At 57.9% G+C, this 11728-nt stretch overlaps 1 protein-coding gene across 7 annotated transcripts in view; it reads right to left on the bottom strand.

The window, feature by feature from the left end:
• The window catches only part of NFIX (nuclear factor I X), a 97515-nt gene that overhangs the window by 5649 nt on the left and 80138 nt on the right, over positions 1–11728 (bottom strand). For 4 of the 7 annotated variants that reach the window (XM_027547921.1, XM_027547922.1, XM_027547919.1 and 1 more), the window contains 3 exons: positions 10256–10431; positions 5109–5256; positions 2955–3046 (listed from right to left, as the gene is read on the bottom strand). In XM_027547921.1, coding sequence (XP_027403722.1) covers positions 2955–3046; positions 5109–5256; positions 10256–10431 — 416 coding nt within the window. Of the gene's footprint in view, positions 1–2954; positions 3047–4422; positions 4679–5108; positions 5257–10255; positions 10432–11728 lie in introns of those variants that run through there. The other 3 variants (XM_027547925.1, XM_027547926.1, XM_027547923.1) reach the window with 2 other exon arrangements.

Raw genomic sequence — 11728 nt, 5'->3', positions numbered from 1 at the left:
TTTGCTAGACATGTTGTGGGAGTCACTTCCTGAGGTATGTGAGTCAAATTGTTCTGTTGTACACCTTAAACTTATACAAAACCATCTGTCAATTATATCTCAGTAAAACTGGAAAAAAGAAGAAAGAAAGGGCCTCGGAGATCATCTAGAACTTTCTGGGATGATGGAAATATTCTCTAGTTGTGCCATCCAACGCAGTAACCACCAGTAACACATGGCTTCTAAGCAGTTGAAATGCGTCTAGTGTGCCCGAGGGTCTCAATTTCTCTCTAGTTATTTGAACAGCCATATGTGGCCAGTGGCTACCACACTAGACAGTGCAGATGGGGGAGCACTTGGCCATGTGGGGGTTTGGGGTTGCCATGGTGACTGGGGGCACTGCTAGCATTTCCTGGGCAGGTGAAGACACCACGCTTCCTGCCATGTGTGGACAACACGCACAGAGACCTGCCTTCCTGCGGGGGAGCCCCTGGAGCCCCTACCCAGAATCCAACCCCATCAACTGATTTGAGGCCAGAAGGAGGCGCAGGGGGGCCTGGTAAGGTGTGGGCAGAAGCCAGGGCTGAGGCCTTCCCAGAGTGCCTGGGGGAGGGCGGCTGCAGCAGCAGGCTTCTGGCCCGAGGGAGAGGGGAGCTTCCTGGGTGAGCCCCTGGGCCCTGCAAGCTCGAGTGCTGAGTGTTCCCTGGGACGCCAAGGAGGGACTACACTGGCACCCTTACACCACCTCCCTGGCTGTGAGCCCACCCCTCCCCGCTTCCTGAGCGGGAAGAGGCTGGGACGACGGGGCAGGGAGGGCCTGTTTGGCCCCTCTGCCCACGGCAGGCCAGACCAAGGCCCCAGGCTGTCCCCTGTGGGGGTCTCCTGAGCTGCACGGTGGCAGTGGGGGGTGGGGGGGACAACCACCAGTGCTCAGGTTGAGGGCCCCCTCAGTGGAGGAAGACTCCAGTTCCAGTTCCAGGCCTAGAGTTAGGGACAAAAACAACTCCAGTGGGACTCCCTGGTGCTGCCCCGCGGGTCCCGGGAACGGGAGGTCTGCTGCCAAGCCCGGAGTGGCTTTTTCTGCTCACCCCTCCCGGTTTCCTGAGCCAGGTCCAAAATTGATTAAAACTAAGTAAAAAGCGCTGCCCAGGGAATGACAAAATTGCTAAAATTCTCTTTTCTTCCCTCATTCTATTGTTCTCTCTCCATCTGGTGCTCCAGAGATCGGCTAAAGTCACTGGTTACTGTGGAAACCACCCCCCACTGTACCCCCTGCACCCGCTGCAGCAGCCTGCCTGCCCCCAGGCCTAAGGGCTCCCTGATCAGCTTGTCCAACTCCTCTGGCCCCCAACCCCCATCCCCAGACACACCTGCCTGCTCAAGGCCCTGGGCCCCAAAGCTCCTTGTAGGAACCAGGGGAAGAAAAAATGTTTCCCAAACTTGTCTCAGATTCTGAGTTGGCCCCACTATCCAACCAAAGTGAGCAGAGAAAGTGAAGCAGGGAGAGCATGAGGAGGCGGAAATGGGGTGAACGGGGAGGGAGGGCTCGTGGCTGTGGTCCCCGAGAGTGAGCAAGCACGAACATACTATACAGTCAGAGCTACAGGGCGGGCAGCAGGAGGAGGGAGGGTGGGCAGGCCGGCACGCTGGAGCCCTGCCGCCTGGTGCCAGCCCCGAGCCAGGAGGGGAGGCCCGCCTGCTGTCCCTTCCTCTGGCACCCCCTCCTGCCCTCTACCAGCAGGGCTCTCGCAGCCTCCCTGGCACAGAGCGGAGGGGGCTGGCTCCAGCCCCTGCTCGAAGCCATTGTTTTTCTTCTCAACACCCCCAAGTTCAAGTTCATCTGGGTGTTACATCATGTCTGGTTGCTCCTGGAAACCAGACGGGTCAGACGTGACTCTGGGGAAAGGGGGTGGGAAGCTGGAGGGGGCTGAAGTTCTCCTCCCCTCCCCTCCTTGCCACTAGGGAGCTCTGAAGTTTGAAGTCTGACAAAGTTTTTGGCTTTTTTTTTTTAGGGAGGGAAAGGAAAAGGGAAAAAAACAAAACCTTAAACCACACACACAAAACTTCCATCCACCAACTTTCTTTGGACCTGGGCCTCAGAGCAAAGAGAGAGCGGAGGCTGAAGGAGGTGGCCCGGGGGCTAAGGAAGCCTCCAAGGCTCTGGGCTCACAGGGCGATGTTTTTGTCGAATGTGCAAAAGAAAAAGATCTTTGCCTGTTCTCCCTCCACTCCCCAGAAGCCCACACTGTAAACGCTGCCTGGGCCCTGCTCCTGGGGCTGGTCCCGCCTGTGCCCTGAGGGCCCTGGGTTCTACAGGTGGGCGCCAGCCTCCCAGGGACTGGAATAGGGCAGAAGGCCTGCGAGCACCAGGGTGCAAAGACGCCTGCGCAAAGCCGGGTCCAGGGGCCTCCAGCAGCGGGGCTGGGGGTACATTTCCTCGTGAGAACCAGGGGCAGATGGGAGCAGGACTAGCGGCTCCAACAGCCTGGCCACCCCTCTGACAGGATTCACAGGACGTGGGGGAGGTACCTCCAGGGCAGCTTTGGGCCCTGCCTCACCCCCAGTGCCAGAGTCTCTGGGCACGTCGCCCACCCAAATCCAAGGAGAGGGGAGGGCCAGGGGCAAGCACATGCCCCAGAGCGGCAGGAAAGCAACCGGGCAGACCTTGTCCTCCTGATGGAGCCTCCCACTTCCACCTTCGCTTCCACCAGGCCTGGCCCAGAGCGCCTCTAGCCTTGGGTCCTTGGCTGCCTTCCCCAGGGCCAGGGCTGTCAGAGCTAATTATCCAATTAGCTGATTAGCCAGGGGGCCTGGGGGCTGCCTGGGGAGGCAGGCTCAGCTGGGCGTGCAAAGCCTGAGCCCTCCAGCCCTGCCCCGGCCTCTTCTCCCAACTGCCCCGAGGACCCTGGCCTCCTCCAGAACACCGGAAGGCCCCCACCCCTGCCTGTGTCCACTCAGTGGGCAGGGCCTCCTACCTGAGACTGCTGTGGGATGTTCAGAAAGTTGCCGTCCCGGGGTCCGATGCTGACAAACCGGTTGGCAGAGGAGGCGCCTGTCGTTGCGAATGCTGTGGGGAGCAGGGGAGAGAGGGAGAGACCCTGTGAGGACTGGGGGCCCACCCGGGCACTGCCCCACAGGGCTGCTGAGAGAGGGAGAGACTGGGTTAGACCATGCTGCCTGGGCTGAGGCTGGCGGCGGGAAGGCCAGGCCGGAGGGGCCCCCTTATCCTCTCACTGACCAGGAGCTCGCGGTCCCCCAGCCCCGGCACTCCATCTGCTGCAGCCAGGGAAGCTCCTTTGTGGCCCTGGAGGCTCTAGCTGTGGCTCAGTGGACCCAGTTCTGTCCCCTCCTCCCTGAAGTAAGAACACTTGCTTTCCTGCTGGGCCTCTTGCTTTTGGAGAGAAGGGAGCCCAGGAGGCTGGGAGCTCTGGGGACTGGCCCCAACCTGCTGGGAGAAGGCCATCTCAGCCGGGCTACGCCTCCAACAGGGGCGCCTAGTTGGGTGCTGCACCGCTTACCACCCTGGGCCCAAGGTCTGGGCCCGTGGCTTGGGGAACTTGAAGGGTCCCAGTAGAGGGCTAAGCTGGGTGGGACAGGTCAGAGAGGGTCTGGGAGCTGGCTGCTGGCTCAGGCGCAGGGGCGGCAGGGCTCAGGCCTGGCAGGCATTCTCCTCCTCTGATGGATGAGCCAGCTCCTATGGTCCTGCGGTTCCCAGGGACCAAGATGGGCCCACGTGCAGAGAAGGAGGAGGCCGGAGGGCCTGGCAAAGCCCCAGGGTGTGGGCAGCAGAGGCAGTTGTTCTGAGGCCTGAGGGGGCAAACGGGCCAAACATTCTGGAGCTCTTCTGGGTTGTCTGGCTGGAGCCCTACGGGAAGGAGCCGGCCCTGTACCCTGGGAGGAAGGAAGCCCCCAGAAGGGATGAGGAGTGTCACAGGCTAACTGGGAGTCCCCCTCCCATCCCTCCCAGCACAGGATACACCCCAGGGACCCCGTGCTCACCAGATTCTGTCCATAAGCGGCCCCCAGCCACCCTGCAGCCTGGCCCCCCTCCCACCCTGCCCACCTCCAATGACCATGACCATGACTTCGTGTCTTGTGGCAAATGCAGATGAGAAGATGACGTGAAGAGGATGAAGAGGGGAAAAGAACTCAAACCATGAAAAAAGAAGGTGAGGCAGAGAGCGCGAGGCCGAGAAGAGTGGTGAGATGGGCCGCCCCTTCCGCCGCCATCCCCGAGTCCTGGCCCACAGCCTGCCAGCCCCGAGCGCTGCCCACCCCCGCCCACTGTCCCCCAGACGGCACACCGCCCACCCTCCGCCTCTCCTGTCCTTCATGCGTCGTCGGGTCTAGCTGGGGCCTCTCAACTCAGATTTTTCTCTTCCCTTTGACAAAATTTGTCATCGGTTTAAAAAAAAAAAGAGAGAGAGAGAGAAAGAGATGAAGTAAGCCAAGGTCCAGAGCCCTTCCTTGTTCTTGGAACATCCAACCTGGGAAGAAATTGAGGGAAAGGGGAGGGATGGGAGGGAGGGTAAAAAAAAAAGAGGAACAACGAGAAACCAAATGTGAGACTGAAGGCTGGAGGGGAGGGGATCAGGGGCTGGCCTGCTGCAACTTTAGAGGCCTGAGGGGCCCAGAATGAAGGTGAGGGGGCAAGGCAAAAAGGGGATGGTGGCGTCGCCTTGTGGTCACATTCAATTTTCTTGGTGTGGGGGGAGGGGCACAACGAAACAACAAAAAATCAAAAAACGAAAAAACGAAAAATGAAAAAAAACAGCAGTTAGGCATGAAGATGGCATGGCTGTGCCTCCCCTCCCCCCGCCCACCCTGGCCAGCACCCCTGGCCTGGGTGCCCCCACTGTGCCCCCTCTCCCGCCCCCCGGAGGGGCCTGGGCCAGGGGCCCCAGCTGGGAGCAGTGGGCGGGCAGTGGGGCTCGTGGGGTGCTGGCTGGTGCAACTAAGGCCCCAGAGGCCAAGGTCGGGGGGCTCAGCTCTGTCCTCATCTGGGTGGGAGGCACTCTGGGTTGGGGGGCTTTGGCAGTGAGGGAGGGGACTCTTCTTTTTGCAGTGGAGACTGTTTGGACGGGCCGGGGATGCTGGGCGTTGTGGTTTCGGTTTCATCGTCCACTTACAAGGTGACGGAGGAGTCAAGGCGGCGCCGTCTGGGGCAGTGCTGGTGGATTTGGAATCAGGCATAGGAAGGGGCACAGGTCTGGCCACTGGAGGCGGCGGTGGTAGCAAAAATGACCCCGGGACTTTGCCCTGGCCGCTACCGTTGGGCTGCGAACAACATAAATAGAGTGACGCATGAAGGCACATCACACACAGACACACGCTCCCCTGCGCGGACACGCCAGCTCGCTCCTGAGAGCCGGTGGCGCTCCCGGCGGAAGATGCGGGGTGGGGTTCTCCTCCAGGGCGCCAGGTTGGTGAGGGCATGAGGCCTCTATTTGGTCTCTCAAGTGTTTCTCTTTTTTTTTTTCCGCAGTCCTCTTTCGAAGTGGTGGGAGGGAGGAAGGGGGATGTCCGACGGGTGGTTTGTTATTTCTCAGGGAACAGGTTTCAGGTACCAAAACTTGCCATTTAACTATACAAGCAGCTGCGCTCTGAACTGTCACACTCTGAAGACTTTCTCCTATGGCAGCAAAGATGCACCAGCTTACTCCCTGTGCTCCCCCAAAACACACACGTGCCTCCCCTGGGTGGGCTCCTGGGGTAGGATCAGCTGACCCATCCAAGGACCATGGGCCCACCAGCGCGTGCCCCGTGTCATGGCCTCAGGGGGAAGCCAGGGCATGTGCCTGAGGACAGTGGATGCTAGCCTATCTGCTACAGAGCAACCCAAGAGGAAATCCCATTGCTGGCAGCCCCAGTTCCCCCAGAAGCCGGGACCAGCTACCAAAGCCACAATTTGTCTATTACTCCCTCTTGTGCCTTAAACTTGAGTTTCCTCCTCCAGGCCCCACGTGTGGCCTTGTGTTCATCAGCCTCTGGGGTTCAGGGCATGACGGCCCCACAGAGAGAGGCAGAGGTCCCTGGCTCCTGGCAGACACGGCTTCCCTGGACTTTGTACCTCCTGCTGCTCCAGGCAGTGCTCACTATGACCACCTGCAGCCTGGGCTCACGGGGGCCAGGCCAAAACTCTTCCTCCTAAACTGGCCTCTCTCCTGTGGCTCAAACCTCTGTCCTCCTAGCACCCCCAGGTTTAAGACCATGGGAAGTTCACAAGCTCTTCCTCCTGTTAGCAAACCCTGTAGAATCCAGCCCTACTCTGTCTCCAGCTCTGTCATCCTTCGATCCTGACTGATGTCTCCTGGACTATGAACATGAGACTCCAAGGGGCCTCCCCTCTGCAGAGAGTGCTCTTTAGCTCAGCACCTGTCACTGAACCAGGCACCTCACCCAGGCTGTCCAGTCCTCTAACCACCTCTAAGGTAGTGGTTCTTGTTCCTGCCTGTCCCCCAGGGGTACTGACGGTATCTGGAGACATTCTGGTTGACACAACTTGAGGGTGTGGAGGCTGAAGATGCTGCCTGACACCCACCCTATGGACCCCCAGGACCAAGGCCCAGTGGTCCACAGGCTGATGGTCCCGAACCCTTAGGAGAAGGGAAGCGCCACTCTCCCCCGTTCACAACAGAGGAAACTGAGGCTCCTCATGGTTAAACGTTCTAGCCACGCTGCGATGGGAAAGGCCTGAAGTTCATGGCCACGTCTGTCTGATTCCATGGACCCAGAGACTTATCAACCTTCTTCCCAAATCCAAAGGAGTTCAGACACCCCAGTGCCCCAAAACCTTCCATAGCTACGATGACATCTGACATAAAACATTGTCTCCCCGGTCAGGCTGTTGGTTCCAAGCAAGAGCATGCCACCAGCTCTGCAGGGTGAGGCTGACACAGAAGTGGCAACTGCGTTCCCTCATTTCCACAGCCTATCTGGTTCCTATCTTGCTCTTCCATCAGGACAGGAAGTAGAATGGCCCCAACCCATCACAGTCTTACTCTTCTCCAGGCTGTCCTGAGCTTGGGCTCCAGGGGCGGCCGGGACATGGCAGCTTTCTGGGCAGCTGCTGCTCCCACAGGGTGGCCTCTGCTTCCCCAAGAGCCTGTCTCCCCCGAGGAGGATCTGAATCACTAATCTCATCTGATAAAACAAATCCTAGCCCGATACGGCCAGACATGGAAAGCTGCTGATTTACAACATTCAGATTCTAGAAGCAAGTCCCAACCAGGCTAGGCTGTCTCCGCTCTGGTTGGGGTACGAGTTGAAGTTTTAAAAAATCTCAAGATCTTGGGACTTTGTGGTGCCTTAAGACCTTGTGAGTTAAGAGCTTAGAAGTAAACTAGAAGCTGGGATAGCACCTCCCTTTCATCTGACAGATGAAGATGCGGGCCTGGCCACTCTGCAACTGGAGAGCGAGGCCGAGCTGGAACCAGGCTTTGTGCCTCTCAGAGCCATGGCCTCCCATCAGTCCCTGGATCTTCTCTATCGTGCTCACTTGGCGGTCTCTTCTCTATGCCAGAAATACAGCTAACTGGGCACCCTCTTTCTGCCCTTGGCGTGTCTTATAATCAGCAGTTCCCAACCTTTTTGGCACCAGGATTGGATTCGTGGGAGACAAATTGTCCACGGACTTGGGGGAGAAGGGGATGGTTTCGGGATGATTCAAGTGCATTACATGTATTGTGCACTTTATTTCTAACCTAATGCCACTGCTGATCTGACAGGAGGTACTGGTTCATAGCCCAGAGGCTGGGGATCCCTGCCCTAGTGGATCTCCACTTGGCCTTGGTCTTTACTGATCTGATTTTCTCAGTCAGGGACTTATACTGGGGTCTCAGAGGTACCTGGGAACCATTCTGCACACTGTAAAATTTTGTATGCATGTAATGTTCTGCAAAGATGGTTCATAACTTCAGATTCTCAGGAAGTTATAATTTACTCCTCTAGTCTCTACATCAGTGGTTCTCGAAGTGGGTCCCCTGACCAGAAGCAGCAGCGTCACCTGGGAACTTGGGGAGAAATGCAGATTCTACACCCCACACCAGAGCTGCTGAGTCAAACTTAGATGAGGCCCAGCCACGTGTGTGTCATCTCCAAGTCACTCTCACACACTCTGTGACTAAGAACTACCTCTCTGGGGTGGCTGTGGTGCAAGCACAGTCCAGTACCCCCACCCTCTGCCACCAGGTCAGCTGCAGAGCCCAGGGCCTCTGGCTCCTCCTCCACTCCACAGTGCCATCTCTAGTCTCCTCTCAGAAACCAGACCTCAAGGAGCAGGCTCACTGCAGACTTCCACCCCAGACCCAACTCTCGGGCACAACAGGCCACAGAGGAAACCTATAGAGACTGCTCTCCAACCAAACTAGACTTTCTCTTTAATCAGAGGGGCTGTTTGCTCCCCTGTCAATAAATAGCTTTTTGTCAACGGTCTACTCAGAGCAAGCACCTGCCTTGAGAAGAGAACTTTGGAGGCCAAGGAGCCCTTGATCTTTTCTTTGTTTGCCATGCCACACAGCTTGCAGGATCTTAGTTCCTTGACCAGGTACTGAACCCAGGCCTTTGGCCATGAAAGCGCGGAGTCATAACCACTGGATGGCCATGGACTTCCTGAGCCCTTGATCTTGAGTGCTCAAGTCAAGGGGCTGTCAGGATGCCCAGGGATGGACTGACCCACACCCTTGAGGGTCCTGTGGGTTAGCTTTGGTTCTCTGGGCTAAGTCAGTTCCCCAGGTGGGTCATATTTCAATTGAAACCCCAGATGCCCCCATAGCTGAGAAGCAGGAACAGCAAGATTCCTAGCCTCTCTGATCCAGATTCCAGAATCCACGATTCCTGGGGCTGGGATACAGGCTGGCAGCTCCCATAGACTCCACTGGCATCTCTGAAGGAAGCACAGAAGCTGTTGCGAATCGTGTCCACTTTTCCCTCAATGCCCCTACAAGTGGACAGAGCTTGTCCAGAGAGGTGGGCAAAACTCTGCATATACCAAGGAGCTACAGAGCCAGCAAAAGAAACCCTCGCAGGGCAGAGGGGAAAAAAAGATGAGAAAAGCAGAAAAGGGGAGAAGAGCAGGAGGGAGGGAAGAAGACTGGCCTCTGCCCTGGACAGCAAGAACAAGGGGGCCAAGCTGCAGCCCTGTCCCACATCGAGCCGCCAGCACTACGCAAGCGCCCTGCGGCAGCATCAGGCTGAACAGCTGAGGGCCGCCCCTCTCCCGGGGCGGCTTCTGGCACGGGGTTCCGGATGCCTTTCCCTGCCAGGGCACTTTGAGTGTCCACCACACCTGACCTCTCACGGTGCAGTTCCAGGCTGGACCAACTGGGAGGCAAGCAGCTGGGCCTTCTTATAGCATGCTGCTGGAGTTCCAGAACATTCCTGGAGCTCTAGAGATCACCATGCCCCAACCTGGAATGGTCTCCCAGGAACTACACAAGGACCACTGTCCCACTGAAGGGTCACGGTTGGCTCATTGCCATCGGGAATAGTTCTCTGCTCAGTGGATCTGTGTCTCTGCTCTAGGGCTCGCTGATGGAGAAGGACAGTGGGCCTCAGAGCTCCATGGGGAGCCGTCTCTCACCCAGGCTGAGGAGCAGAAAGACTATTCCAGAACTGTGACTGACCTGAGAGCCCCTCATTAAGAGTCCCGCCAACAGGAGTCTCGTGACACAGCCTGTGGAAGGAAGCCTGCCCTCTCCCAAGGGCTTCTCACTGGGGATGAGGAAGGTGCCCCCGAGCACACTGAATCTGGAGACGTCACGACCAACACAGCTGGACAGAGGGCGCTGTCGCTGGCATCAAGTGGGTGGGGGCCAGGCATGCTGCTGAGCACCCAGAGCGCACAGGACATTCCCACACCACAGAGAACGAACAGTCCCAGGTGTCAGCAGTGGGAATCCTTGGTCTAGAACCTATCAAATCCTTGCACCCCTGAGGTTTAAGAGGGGTGTCAGGAGCTAAGGGGTCTGGGCCCGGATTGGACAGATCATTGGTTCACCCCTGCTACGGGGAAAGACCAGAGGAGGGTAAAGAGCCCAAGCAAGGCGGGCCCAGACACTGCCCCGTCCTGTCTGGACCGGGATGAAGAGGCCCCAGGCGGACACATGGAGCCCTGCTCCCGGATCCAGAAGACTGAGGTGTTCGGTAGTCCCAGCTCTTGGCTGCTCCAGCCCCAGGTGGGCTCCCGGCTTTGGGGCCCTCTCCCCGTGAGCCCTGAGACAGACAGACAGACGCAAAGATGAGCTGTAGGGGGGCTCGTGGGGTCCTCTGGACTCACCTGTCCGGTGGCCTGGCCCGAGCCATCCGAGCACACAAACTGCACAAACTCCTTCAGCGAGTCCTGCCCGTGGTGGTGGTGGTAGCGGATGGTCGGGTGCGTGAAGTACGGGCTCGACTGCTGGATGATGGATGTGGAGGGGAAGTGCAGCGCTGACGCCGTGGCCCGGGGGCTCCCTGCGTGCACGCGGCAGGAAGGAAAGGGCATCGTCAGGGCCTAGAAGGCCGTGGCGAGGGACACTGAAGACGAGGAGACCTGCAGGTCAGAGCCCTTTGGGTCCAGAGAACGGGGCAGGAGCAGGGCAGGGACCAGGGTAGGGAGAGTGAGGTGCTGACTGCTAGTGTAAAACTGTGTAAGATGGTGCCAAAAACACTCAGTAAAATCAAAGTAAATAATATTTGCATGTGATATTTTAAAAAGTTGAATTGGCAAAACTAGGGATGGCCCAGAGACCAGCTGCTTCTCTTTATAAATAAAGTTTGATTGGAATCAGGGCCAGAGTTAGGGTGAGGTGAGACGTGTGTGCGTGCTGAGTCGCTCAGCTATGTCTGAATCTTTGCAACCCCATGGACTGTAACCCACCAGGCTCCTCTGTCCATGGGATTCTCCAGGCAAGAATACTGGAGTGGGTTGCCAAGTCCTCCTCCTCAGGATCTTCCCAACTCAGGGACTGAACCCACATCTCTTACGTCCTGCATTGGCAGGTGGGTTCTTTACCGCTAGCGCCACCTGGGAAGCCCCGTGAGGTGAGGCAGGGGTATGCAATTACAAGGTCAGTCCTTTTATTTAAAATACTGATATTCTCTCATCATGTATCTTTTGCAATTGTTTTAATTTTTAGAACATTGCATTTAATATTATTTATAAACTTCGGTGACTGAAATTTCAGGTGCTCCCTGACATTCTGCGCCAAGGTCAGTGCCTCACACACCCCTCCCTGGCACAGGGCCTGGGCGGGAGCCTTGGGGAGCAGGCAGACCATTTGGTGGGGCTCCGGACAGACACCCGGCCCTGTGCCAGTGCGAGAGGGGGCTCCACAGGGCACACACACGTCCTGCATGAGGCTGGGTGTGCACCTCGCTGCAGGTCCCCAGGTCACATTCTTCTGTGCTCGGGCCCCATGGCTCGTACACACTGCCTCGGACGCACGGCTCCCACCCCGGAGCAGGCCCCAGTCCTTCCCCAGCCAAGTCCTCCCTATCCTGTCTGTTTCCAATCAGCTCGCTCTTGCTCTCGGTTTCATTAGGGGCCTAAAGAAACTTGGCTTCTCTCTGGAGTTCATAAAAGCTGAGTGGAGCGGGGCCTGCCGCCCTCCCCTGCCTGTGCGGAGGGCCTGGGCTCCCCACCCCCACCCCACAGCCACCACGCCCTGCCCCTCTGCTGGCTCCCAGCCAGGAGGCCCTGAGGAGGAAGCCAGGAGGGTAACCCTCCATGTTCTCCGTGTCCTACGCAAGGGCCCGGGAGGTGGCGGGC

This window comes from Bos indicus x Bos taurus, chromosome 7 (assembly GCF_003369695.1).
Source record: "Bos indicus x Bos taurus breed Angus x Brahman F1 hybrid chromosome 7, Bos_hybrid_MaternalHap_v2.0, whole genome shotgun sequence".
NCBI lineage: Eukaryota > Metazoa > Chordata > Mammalia > Artiodactyla > Bovidae > Bos > Bos indicus x Bos taurus.
This window is presented reverse-complemented; position numbering and strand designations above follow the sequence as displayed.